The sequence below is a fragment of the Danio rerio genome, chromosome 18, assembly GCF_049306965.1.
Source record: "Danio rerio strain Tuebingen ecotype United States chromosome 18, GRCz12tu, whole genome shotgun sequence".
NCBI lineage: Eukaryota > Metazoa > Chordata > Actinopteri > Cypriniformes > Danionidae > Danio > Danio rerio.
Window position 1 is genome coordinate 19,439,871 of NC_133193.1, and position 13,791 is coordinate 19,453,661.

General features: G+C 33.0%; 1 protein-coding gene across 3 annotated transcripts in view; it reads left to right on the plus strand.

Moving 5' to 3' along the window:
• The window catches only part of si:ch211-212o1.2, a 60,073-nt gene extending 54,012 nt beyond the window's left edge, over nt 1-6,061 (plus strand). For 2 of the 3 annotated variants that reach the window (XM_005159088.6, XM_005159087.6), the window contains exon 7: nt 4,658-6,061. In XM_005159088.6, coding sequence (XP_005159145.1) covers nt 4,658-4,779 — 122 coding nt within the window. In that variant the 3' untranslated portion in view covers nt 4,780-6,061. The remainder of the gene's footprint in view (nt 1-4,657) is intronic. The other variant, NM_001080164.1, reaches the window with a different exon arrangement.
• Nucleotides 6,062-13,791: the final 7,730 nt, after the last annotated feature.

A 13,791-nucleotide genomic window follows, 5' to 3' on the forward strand; every position in this document is an offset into this window, starting at 1 on the left:
AAACCAAAATTAAGATATTTGACATAAATCTGAAACGTTTGGGTCCTTTCACTAATGTGAGTTCCACCAAACCTTCCCAATTTAAAAAGCTCACGAACAGATTGTAATTGAAATTCATAATAATTGTGTTACATGTCTTCTAAGTAAGGTTTAATAAAAGACTTTGATTTTAATAAAAGACACAGCTTTGTTCAAATTAAACATTATGTATATTGATAAGCTGTAGTTGCTAAACATGTACAATATATGAAAATATAGCTATTGTGTGGATATTGCTGTGTAAACTGTAGTCAAAAATGTTTTATTCTTAAAGATTTCTTTGACAGAAAAAAAGCAGATTGAAATATTATGATTTTTTTTTAGATATAATGTCTACAGTATATACAGTGAATAAAGAAAGTAAATAAATAAATGAAGTAGAGTAGCATCATGAAAATTCAGTTAGAATATGTTCAATATTTATTCTTTATTGGAAACATTTTCAAATTCTCATTATTTATGTTTTTTCATTATATTATACAATTATTTATATTTATTATTTATATTTTTATGTTATTATTATTATTATCTATTTATTATATTAAATAGTTTGCCTTAGAGCTCATCTATGACTGTAATTGCACACATTCACTTCACGGTTCTTTATATTTTAGAAATGCAAATATTAGATTAGTATTTAGAACATTTGATCAGCAAATACAGGCTCAAAATGTCCAACTGTCTGATTAATTGGCATGACTGCAATATCAGTGTCACTTCTTTGAACTTTGTCCTGCACGTTTCTCGTGTTAAACGTCTAAATGTCTTTTGCATGTATAGTTGAAATGGTTTTCTTGTCAAAGCCCTGTGGAATGCATGTGTGTCTGTGTGTGTGTAGTAGAGGCGGGCTGGTTGGGGGTGGGTGCTGCTACATATTTATAGCAGTAAGTGTGTACATTACTCTGCTGCTCGCGCCTGATCTTCTGTCCGTCCCCTGAGAGTCTCCATCCAGGAGCTTCTGTGTCTCACCGCTGCTTGATGCCGTTCTCTGTGCTTCCCCTCTTTCTTTCTGTCTTGCTCTTTTGTCCTTGCTCTCTCCTTTTTTTTTCTTTTTTTTTTTTTGCCTGCCTTGCCCTCTTACTGTTCTCGCTCTCCTGCGTTTCTCTTTCCTCTTGGTGTGTTTTCAGAGAAGTGTGTCATTCAGCCAAAAGAATGGATTTGTCATGTTGATTTTGCACATCATCCTCTTGTGCTTATTTTTTTTCTTTGTCGTTTGAATTCTATGCTTTTTAGTTTAGTTTTTTTAGTATTATTTCCCATAAATTAGTAATAGTTGAAGTTTACATGTGTTATACTGTTATTTATTAATAATGAAGTTCACGGAAATGTGATTACTGAATGTTCTTTCATTGTGGACGGCATTTTTTGTATTATAAACACCATTATGCTGTTCAGTATTTTGGGGTCAGCATGTTTATGCAGTATTTTTGAATGTTTTTGCATACTAAATTGTCACTTATTTGATAAAATACAATAAAAGCAAATGTTATTGTAATTTAAAATAACAATATATATAATAATATTTATATTTTCATTGTATATTACAATGGAATCTTTTTACATGAAAAATAGGTTGTTAAAATGAATCTAGTTTTGGCCTTAGAAATATATTTAGAAAAAGATCTTCGTGCAGTCCTGTAGGCAGCCTGGTGAAAGGGGTGGTTCTTTTTCTTCAAAGGTAGACCTTTTTGCTGTTATTTGCCTCATTTTTTATTTAATTATGAGATTTAAATAATGCATTTTATTTTTTAACTGAGTTAGCTTGTCAGAGGGTCATCATAACCACATGTTTTTAGCTTTATTGGACAGGACAGTAAAGAGTATTGACAGGAAAGTCTGGGGAGCAGAGAGAGGGGAAGGATCGGCATAGGACTTTGAGGTGAATCAAACTCAGGTCGCCATGAGCACCGGAGTGAATGTTTCGACGGACTAACCACCATGGCATTGACGCCGACATAACCACACTTTTTGATGTACCTAAAGTATTTCCTAAAGATTTACAATAAAGAATTATAAAACAATACACTACTGATCAAAAGTTTAGGGTCAGTTTTCTTTTTTTTTAATTATTAATTTTGATTTAGTAATTTAAATAAAATAATTCTGTTCATCAAAGCAGCATTATTTAAATGTAAAAAAAAGGTATTTTTTAAATTAAATACTGATTTATAAAATATTTATTTATGACTTTATGTTTCAAATAAAATTAGTACTCCAGTCATTATTGCTTTTATTACTTTAATTCATTTTTAAAATCACTGGTATAAATGATTACATTAAATAACTACTTCTAAATAGTTATTTTTTAGTGCAAAAACATTTCATAATTTTACAATTTGAACTGGATTGTTGATTAAATAAATGCAGCCTTTGGTGAGCAGGATGAGCTTAATTTAAAACATTTAAAAATCCCACTGACTCCAAACTTTTGATCGATAGTGTACTTGTTTTTAAAATACCTATTTATCACATCAAATATAATTAGAAAAGAAATAGGAATCTGTCGAAGTTTTAAATTAAAAACTAGTCTAAAAACTATTGTTATTTATATTTAACCTTCCAGAATTTGGCCGTTTCAAAAAAATCAAACATAATAATAATAATAATAATAATAATAATAATAATATTAATGTAGAGCTTCACAATTTTTCTAGCCTCTTTTGTAAAAAAAAAATGAAAGTACATTTGAAAATTCATGGACGACACCAATAGCCAAAATATTGTTCAAATGAACTTTAATATGGGCCGATTTTGGTGCTTCATATCTTTTTATTGGTCTTTTTTTCTTTTCTTTTAAGGATAAGGTCCAAGATTTAGAATCAAAGTTACTTGTAAAATGTTTTCTCTAATTAAAAACAATACAGTAGTGAAAGATGACTTCTTTTACGTCAGATTATAAAATGAAAGTAACTGTTAGCATTGGCCAACTAAGTCGTCACACCGAAGCGAAAGCAAACAGAGGATTCTGCTTGGAATGCCTTTTTTTATGGGTTATTTTCACTATTTATGATGGCATAGCAGTCAAAATAGGACAAGTGAGCTCTTCTATGGGACAAATTCTGGACCTTTGTCAGTGAGGGGTTTTCCGAACCACCCGAACCCACCTGGCTATGGGCTTGAAATGTGTATTTGTAAATATGTGAAATATGTAAGGTGTGTGTGTTTAATATTTAGATTTTGAAAACTTGATCTTTTTTTATATTTTGTAAATAAATCCCCTACAGGAAAATTATCATATTTGAAATTTTGAAGACATGTCTTTATTAATGTCTAAAATAAAACACAAATGAACATTTTACACAAAACCAATCAAAGTTATTACTGCTTCTCTGGATTTCCAATCAGCTTGGAAATCCAGAGAACCAGTAATGACTTTGATAATGAGCAGTATTACATTTTATTATTTATACTTTTTTTTAATCACTTGTGGTGCTCAATATCAACATTTGGACTATCATAACTGTTCAAAATATCGTACAGTTTAGTGTTTTTAAAACATTTTGAAATGTTTCTACATTTTTGCATTCTACAATTAATATAAAAAAATAATTTGACAGCCTTTATTCTTTGCCTGATCTCATGGAGAAATGAAACTATTTTACATTTTGTCAGTTTAGTGGCTAATTCATAGGAATTTGTACAAGTTCAGTCGTACAAAAATGTAAGATTTTAAAAAGGTGTAGCACCCCTAAAGCAAACAATCATTTGGGGATGAGCAAATCATACTAAAATGTACGAATGAGTACCACTATGAGTTAGCCACTAAATCAAAAAGTTACAAATTGTAATGAGATTGTGTTGTTATTCTATGCATAATTTCTTTAAATATGCATTATAATTATTATTGGTGTCATGGTAACCCCACATTTATACATCTTTAGCTTATTAATAAAATGCTGATGTTAGTCCACAGCACATTTGCTAATGTCAACAGCTGCAACTTTTCATTGTCATTATAGAAAATGAGGATATCAACATTAACAGCTATCTATAAATGCTTTACAACTATTAATACATTTATGTACTGTCTGGTATAGTTAATGAAACCGTAACCCTTTACAATAAGGTTGTATTAGGTAATGATATTTAATGCATTTACTAACATGAGCAAACAATAAACAATACATTTATTGCAATGTTAGTCAATGTTAGTTAACAGAAATACAGTTGTTCATTGTTAGTCCATGTAACTCACAGTGCATTAACTAATGTTAACAGGCATGAATTTGGATGTTAATAATGCATTGATTAATGTTGAATTTTGATTAAAAAATGCTGCACAAGTATCGTTCATACTTGATACATGTTTGTAAATGCATTAAGTAATGAACCTTATTGTAAAATGTGACCACTATTATATTTTTAAAATGTTTTTATTTTAGTGGTTAAAGGATAAATTATGTAACAACGTGAGAAGTCCAGTTTTATGACTTGCTTCCATTGCTATAGTGTGTGCATCACTTAACTCATGAATGTATTAAAGTGGTTTGTTTAGATTTTTCCCTCTCTCCATCACATCTTGCCTACGGCACCAAGCAAGCCTCTGCCATTGAAGTCTCTTCATAAACATTGTTGCATGACACCTCTGCGTCTCTGTCTCCATCCTTCTCTCCCTCAGGCTGGTTGAACTATCCGCTGGACAGAGTGGGCTTTTGGCGGACAATGGAGTGGCTCATCGAGAGACTGACAGGTCAGAGGCCACGCAGTGATGACCTGGCCTGGGCTAAGAAAACTGACTGACCGGGCCAACATGACTGAAGCCCTTACTGAGGGCGAGCAGGAACTGCATATGGGCCTTACCTAAATACCCCAATATGTCCCTCCGTTTCCCTCAAACCTTCTTCTCCACAGCAAACCACAGATTACTGCTCTTACTGTGGCCTTTTTTCTCTCACACCGCCAGTTCCTCCTCTGTGTTTTGTCAATGTTCACACACAACAAGAAGATGAGGTATAAAACGGTGGGTAAAGACTGACAGGACACACTTTCTCTTAAAATCCTTCACATGCACAGCTTTTCTCATTTGAGTGTGCAAAATGTATGTTTTCTGGAGGTTGGGCTCTCCAGAGGACTGAAACCATGTTGTGATTTCCCACAGCATGGTTTTCATAGCAGTGCATGGAGCGAGAGAAGCAATTAAATGTGGATTTGATTTTGGAAAATGCGGAAAAAGAGCAAACATTTCTTCCAGTTTCACAAGAGGAGGCGTTTAAAATGCTTCCTTCGTTTGGACGGAAGGACACACCGAGGATGGCTTTGTTAAAACGCAGGGAAAGGGTTTTGTTGGTCAGTGCTTCGTTGACCCAACTGAATGTTTTCCCTGAATGTTTCTGACTGAGCTCGTGTTGGCCTTAAGTACAAACCCATTACACTTATTTCTAATCAGCTTACCAGGGCTTAGCGGTGATGAACATTGATTGCGTCTCTGGTGTGTTAGTGTGACTTGTTATTGATATATGGAGTAGTATTAGCAGTCTAGCTAGTGATGTCCTCCTGCTGTATTGTGGTACGGCGGTTTAGCAAAGGTTGTGCTAACAAAAGGTCACTTTGGAAAAGGTCACATTGAATCGGGATTTTTAAGTTACAGAGCTTTATTAAAGAGAATCATTAATGTGTTTTATTTTTTCCTTTATTTATATTTGCACTGTATATGACCAGCGATACATTTTCATGTGAAATTAATGCGGAAATCGGCCAAATATGATCCTATTTTCTTTATTGCACATATGCAGGTGGACACAGGTTTCCTTCACAGAGCACACTTGTATGAATTACCTGCTGATTTATGTCTTTCCGGTTGATAAATGGAGAGAATATGACTTTTTAACGAGGTGTTTTGGTACGGATTTTCTCACATTCTTAACTGCTTCACAGTCTGGACTTCATGTGTTTTGACATTACGGTGTAACCGTATTTGTATTTGTTCTTAAATGTCCATCTTGCAGCTAATGCTCGCTGCTAGTCTGCCTTAAACCAATGTTTTTATTAGCTGTTTGATTTAATAAATCTCTAATAAATACGAGTTTGATTATTCATTGTTTTTTATAGGTCACGGGTGATTTTTAAATGTAGCTCATTAAATGTAAAAGTTGGAGCGATAATTTAGTTCTCTTTGTTAAAATGAGACTATAACAATTACGGAGCTGTGCGAAGATAATTGCACCGGAAATCTGCAGGGTACTTTAAGGTGATTTAACAATGAGTCACAAACGTCTTAACGCTCGGTTCTGCTCAAGTAGGAAATGTTTATGAGAGATTCAGGGGGGTTCATTCGGCAAAGCACGAAACTGCCACCTTAATTTAATAATTTGTTACAAAAAAGGATTGGAATTAGCAATTTATGTAAGGCGGTCGGTTGTGAGGACAGGAAATGGTGAGGTAAGAGCTCCCTCTGGTGGCTGAAGGATGACCACACAGCTCAATAAACGACGCTCTGCATTTTCAGACTAGCTGACTGGGCATTACTACTACTATGTTTTTTGGACTTAAACTGTGATACCATAGTGATTCTATATTTATTCAAGAAAAAATAGTTAAGTGTAAGAGTAGCTCTAAACATTTTTCAAATTGTGTTTAAAAGTACTGTTAGTGGAATGGACTTTATCATTATTATTATTAACAATGTGCCTAAAAGTCCTGGAAATCAGGCTCTCTTAAAGAAGATATGCTTTTTTGGTAAAATCCCTACGTCCCCTCCCCACTCTTAAAGATAAAACCTTCTATATTATCATCTGTGATTCCATGAAAAAAAACTTTAAGATAAATGGAACCTCTATGTTATTAATAGTTTGTTTGCTAACTAAAATGTTCTTCTCAATAATGCTTGTGTTCTAGAATAACAATTCTGGGGTTCCTTCAAGTGAAATCAACCTTTAAAATCACTGTGAAACCATACATTTACATACAGTGGATAACTGAGTATAGCCCATTTTAAAAATGAATATTTGTATCTGTTTTTCAGTGAATAAATGCAATGTATTTTGGTGCTTTTAAGCAAAACTGATTTATTAAACAGATATATTTATTAAAATAATATTTCAGTCACCAAACATATACAGAAATTGAAAGATAAAACTATTAAATTCAAGCAAAATATTGCGAAAATAATTGCAACCATTTTTTTCTTTCTTTTTTTTTTGCTTCTCTTGATTTTTCCTTTTTTACATTTGTATATAATATTTTTCTCTAATATATGAATTTGGGTGTACTAGTTTTGGGACCATTATCGTAAATTATTTTATTAGATAAGCTCTAGATTTGGTTTCAGCTCTGACTATGTATATGCACAGATAGATTTGTGAATTGTGTACTTATATATGCTTAGCATTTTACATCAATGCCTCATTCTGAACTTTATTTTTTATTTTTTGCACAATTTGCAAATCAACATTTTCTGTTGTTGAGGTTTATCTCATTAGTTCAGGAATTGAATTATCTGGTTTTACAAATAAAAACAAATAAAACGTTGGCACAATGACTGTTCCACAATGATGGATGAATTGACGTGTCTGGAGTAGACAAGCATGTCATCTGTTCTTATTTATGGTCCCAATGCTCAGTGTTTATTTTTTAAGAATGTGACACAAAAATAATTTACAACAGCTTTAATGAGAGAGTTCACCTAAAAATACTAAGTCTGTCCTCATTTACTCACCATCCTCTTGTTCCAAACCTAAAAGACTGTATTTTGATAAATGTTGGATGTTATTGACTAATTTATGTTCAACTCATAAAGGTTTAGAACCCCTTGGCTGCGAGTAAAAGTGTAATTATCAACGCCATCATCAGTGTCTTTATCAGAGCTGTGCTGTTTGTCTTGTTTGGAGCAGTGATGCTCTGGAGTGCTGCTTCTAAATTCTCTTGGACCCACCCAATCACCCCGATATAATATTAATAATATTCTGAAAAGTAATATGAGATATAAACATTTGATATTTCAAAAGTGCTGCGTATAGTAAAAAAAGTCATAAAAACAATCAAAAACAGTTCAATAGAAACATTCATTCATTTATTCATTTTCCTTCAGCTTAGTCTCTTTATTCATCAGGGGTCGCCACAATGGGATGAACCGCCAACTTATGCAGCATTTGTTTTACAGTGGATGCTCTTCCAGCTGCAACCTAGTACTGGAAAACATCCATATACATACAGTTAACACTCATACAGTACGGCCATTTTAGTTTATTCAGTTCACCTATACCGCATATCTTTGGACCGTGGGTGAATCAAAGTTGATCAGTTCTTAGCTCCTAACCATTTGCTTGCCAAAAAAGAAAAATCCATTTTAATGATAAATGCATTGCAAAACATGTTTTAACCCAATCTTAAGTTTAAAGTCACATACTGTAAACTGTCCATGTATTGGCAGTTAGCATCTGCTGGTGGTGAGGACTGGGCTTTTCTGCCTGGAGACGGTGAGCAAGGTGGCACATTCTTCTTTTTATGTAATGTTATTGACATTAGCATAACTTAATGTCTACAGTATATATAGGACAGGAGTAGAATGGGGAATATCTTCTTACCCTTGAGTACCTGAATGTAGTGGAGGTTACATAACTGCAAAACAAACTCTGAATGCAATAATGTACTATCAGATTACCCGTGATTCAACCCCAGAAATTCACCAGTTAGGGAAATTACAGAACTGACTTTAAAGCAGCAGTGTTCCTGCTAGTCTGTCATGAATATGCAGTCAGTTTTGTTTTATTTGTATACATTATGGCTCCCAATATTGCTTTAGGACTAAAAAAAAAAATAACAGTGATGTTTTGAGCATACTCTTATCCAAAGAAAGATATTTATTTACAAAAGTAAGAACAAGTACAACAGTTTATAGTTTAATCCTAAAGTAGGCTTGTTTAATCCCTATTATCATGTCTTGTACAATTAAACCTGCTTTGATGTTTTAGTTGTTGTAAATACTAGTTGATCTATTTTATTTGGCTGGATATCAAGCATTGATTTTATGTTAATATTACACTATACACTACATGACAAAATACTTGTCATCCAAGTTTTAGGAACAACAAATAATAACTTGACATCTAGTTGATCATTAGGTATCAGAAGTGTCTTATATGAAAGGCAAAGGCCTCTAGATTACTTATTTTACCAAAATATAATATGATCATGCCTTGATTTTTATTAGGACAGTAAGGTCTGACTTTGCTTAGACAAAAGTCTTGTCACGTAACAGCAATCGTGTACAGTATAGAATATAAAGTCATAGTGCAGTGGAAAAAGAATTAATATTGTGTATGACTCCCATAAGCTTAGAGGACTGCACTCATACATTTCTGCATCCACATCCATGATTTCTGAGAAAATCTTAGGTCCATGCATGTTCCAAAAGATCTTCTGCAGTATATGTGATCATTGAGATGCTGTTTAACAGACCTACCTTTGCCACTTTTCCAAATGATCAACTAGAAGTGAAGTTATTATTTGTTGCTCTTACAACTAAGATCTACAACAAGACTTTTGTCAGGTAGTGTATGTGATACATTTTTCTGAGTGGCAGGTGTGATCTTATATGAAAATTTATATTAAATTGTGACCTTTTTTCTATAATATTATAGTTTTACTTAAATGTTTAGCATATAATAGTGGCTTTGGTGAGCAGAAGCGATTTCTTTGAAGAACACAGTAAAGATGGGTGTAAAATGTGCTTTACAGTGTTTTACATTTTTATTTTTCTGGGTTTGTCCTTTTACCAGAGCAAGTTAAAGTGCAATGCTAAGCTGTGATGTTCAGTCACTTTAACACCTGTTTATGCTCTTTTTTTGTATGAAATAATCAGGCACTTAAACTACAAATTTAAAATATCAGAAAGAAGTCACTGATATGATGCATCAACATCGAAATGTTTGTTAGGATACCTTCATAAATAATCTATCTAAACCCATGCATAATATACTGATGCCATCTGCTGTGCCAGTCTGTGATAGACACATAAACAGAGACTGACTGCGGTTGGCTGTGAAGTATTTTGACAGTTTTGCAATGATAATAATGATAATCAGATATGGAGAGACAAAGCTAAATATTTTCTGTAAGAATGTGCTGACAAATGGACAGACAAAATTTGCTCAACCATCTTCATAACATTTATTAGAGTGGTACAAACACTTTCCTGTCTTTATTCAAAGAATTGCACAAAGAGGACTGGAACTGATTGGGAGGAATGCATGTAAAGGATAGGATAATGCTGCTGGATGTGAATTCACTTTATTCACCTCAGCTCATTGCAAGTGAAAGTGTGCTAATCACAAGGCTAAGTTAAAACTAAACACTGATGATTCTGTCAAAACATTTGGAAAGGAGTGTTTTGTTTAACAATGTGTGATGATCGACCCTTAAAAAAACAGCCGAAAATAAAGCTTTGACAATGAAGATACAGCATGAGTCAAAGTCTGTTTTAACTGATCTAATTGAGTGTACTGTAATTGGCAGTTGAATCTCAAAGGAAGTGATTTAAAGTGTGTTTGGTACAAAATCTTTCGCAAGCAACATTACTGCAGCTTAAAGATGTTAAGTTTTGTTTTAGGGGATTATATTCAAATGTGTTCATTTTTGTTCAAACAAGAGAGTAATTTTATGCCTGTTCATTAAGTGATTACTGCTGCACTGTAAAAAATAAAGTTGACTCAACTTAAAATTGTAAGGCAACTTGCTGCACAGCTTTCTCTTTTTTAGTTGACTCAACTTTTAACCCTGCACTTGACTCGATTTAAGTTGTCAACTCAAAAAGCTCTGCAGCAAGTTGCCTCAAAATTTTAAGTTGGGTTAACTTTTCTTGTGTTATAGTGGAAAAAGCAACACTGCAGTATCTTAAGCAGATACAGCTAAATGGTTCTTTAAATCTATATTGGTTGGCATTTAAAATATTGGTTGGCATTTATTAAAGGCAAGAGCACAAACTATATATATATATATATATATATATATATATATATATATATATATATATATATATATATATATATATATATATATATATATATATATATATATAAAATGAGTGTAATAATAATGATAATCAGATATGGATTGACAAAGCTAAATAATAAAAAAAAAAATATGTTGGAAAATGGGCAGATCAAATATGCACAACCATCTTCATGCCAGTTAATCAAGCATTTTTTTATCATTAAAAATGTAAAATCATTATTTAAAGCAGTGTTTCTCAACTTTGTTGGAGGACCACCAGCTCTGCACATTTTCCATGTCTCCTTAACCAAACACATCTGATTCAGATCATCAGCTCATTAGCAGAGACTGAAAGACCTGTGATGGGTGTGACAGACAAAGGAGACTTAAAAAACGTAGTGTTGGTGGTCCTCCAGGAAAGAGGCTGAGAAACAGATTTAAAGTAAAACTTTATTTAAAGAATTGCACAACGAGGACTGGAAATGATTGAGAAGGCATGTAAAGGGTAGGATAATGCTAATTTTAAGTTTGTTCATAAAAGAAGTGATTTGGTTTCTGCTAAAAAGCAACATTGCAGTGTCTTAAAGCATGTTGGATGTTTTAAATATAAGTTGATATTTATTAAAAGCAAGAGCATAAACTATGTTGATGATGGAGATACAGAAGTAGTTGAATGCTGTCCATAGTTATAGTTGTTCAAATAATTTTAATTAGGGGATTATGTTTATTTAAAATGGCTAAAATGTGTTATTTCATGACTGTATTATATTTTGTATTATAACATATTTGTTATATAAAGAGTATAATTTAATGACTTCCAGTGTCTCAGGTACAAAACATGGTCTGTTATTAGGATTATTCTTTCAAATATTTCTTCATATTTCTTAAAATCAAGAGTGTAATTAGTAGTTTTTTTTCAGTCATTTGTAGGTTAAGTACCAAAACTGCTAAAAAGCAACTTTACAGTATTATCTAAAACCAGAAACACTAGCAGTTTGCTTGTGTTAAAAAAAAAAAAAACACTGAAAAGAAACATTGCAGTATCTTAAATATGTTAAGATCCGATATTGCCCCTAAGTCCAATACAGCTGATATATGGATGTTTAATTGATCACTATAGGAAGTGAATCAGTACAAAATAGTGATCAAAAAACAGTGATTCACAAAAAAGTGATCAAAACATGATGAACGACGACATTACAGTTTCGACAGATATCAGCTGTCTCCATGCGTGTACTTTAATGAAAGCCTTGATTATGTTAGATGGAGAACAGTATATTTCTTCACACATTGTTGTGTTTGGTAGTGTATGGGTTGAGGGTGTAGCAGACTGACAGCATATACTGTACAGGGTGAACAGCAGTGGTACAGAGAGAGACAGAAATGTACTGCTGATTCAGGCCACTAGAGACTCCAGTGCCGTCAGCCTGTCAAATCACACACAACTGTCCCTCACTGTAGTCTAAACTACTGGAAGTGTTCTAGCTGAAGTCAGCAGACAAGTGCATGTGGTTCTCCTCCAGGCCTTTAGATGGCCCCCTTGCACCTCTTGTCTGACACCTTTTCTAATACAGAGCAGATGTGTGATGGAAAGTGATTTTGAGGTGAATTATCTGTTCTTTACAATCTTTACTTGTTTATCGACTTTATTCTACACAAATGAAAGCTTGTTTTGGGTCTCTTGCTAAAAATAACCATATAGGTTGATGAACGTTTGTATAGCTACAATTTGCACTATGAAAACCAGGGTTATAGCATTGTTAGTTTAGCAAAACGATGGTTAATTTGTTGGTTATTCAATTCATATTTCAGCACATATACAGGTTTTGGTTCATGAATTAGATAAAGAGAGATGCTGGCAGCTTGAATCTGCATTTTTGTAAGCTACATAAGTTTTTCCCCAAACAATCCAGTTTATGTTGTAAAAAAGATTCAAACCGGTTCTTTATAGTTTTATAATTATTTTACAAAATAAAGCAACTAAACCAAAACATCTCAGATTGCCCAGACGTTTGCAATGAAAGGTAAAAACTTACATTTTTCTCTCCAAATACCTCCTAAAACCAAATTGTTTTGACTATGTTGTCACGCTGTCAATCTGTGTTTTGCTAATATGTCATGTTGTTGCTTTATTCCAGTTATTTTTTTAATTTAGTAAAGTTTTGCATGTGTCCAATATTAAATTTAGCAAAGAGGTCAATTCTGGTATGTATTGCCTATATATAACTTTATTAATAAACCTCTTAAATTTGATCAAAATGTCTCTTCTTAATATATTGAATCATGTCTTTAGTTAGGTGACACTTTAGTTAATTATAAGTACTAAAAATAATTTTACACCTGCATAGAGTGCTCTGTTTTCGGCAGTTTTTGTCACAGGTGAGCAGAAACTTCCAAACCTGTGAACTGTCAAAAATTGCCTGTGATTTGAGATGTTTTCAGACATTCACAGGGACAAAATTCTAGGGTTTCATGCAGTGTATTTTGCAGTTTTTTTTCTTTTTTACACCTAATATTCTGTCCTTATCAAATATACTTGAAAAACATTTCCTCCAAGAACATTTCAGTGAACAGTTCTTTAAAGGGTTTGCTCACATGTCTTCTGCATCAAATCAGGATGTGCTTTTACTATAGGCAATACAATGCTTGTGTGTTGTTCTGCTGACTTCAGCGGAAAATAAATCATACTGCTCAGAGTAAAAGTGCACCTTGTTCTGAAGTAGTAGAAAAGATAATGATGAACAAAGTTATTTTTACAGGTTTTCTTTGGGGCACAAATCCACAAGTGTTTTGTATGATTACAGCTAAACCACTGAAATCACT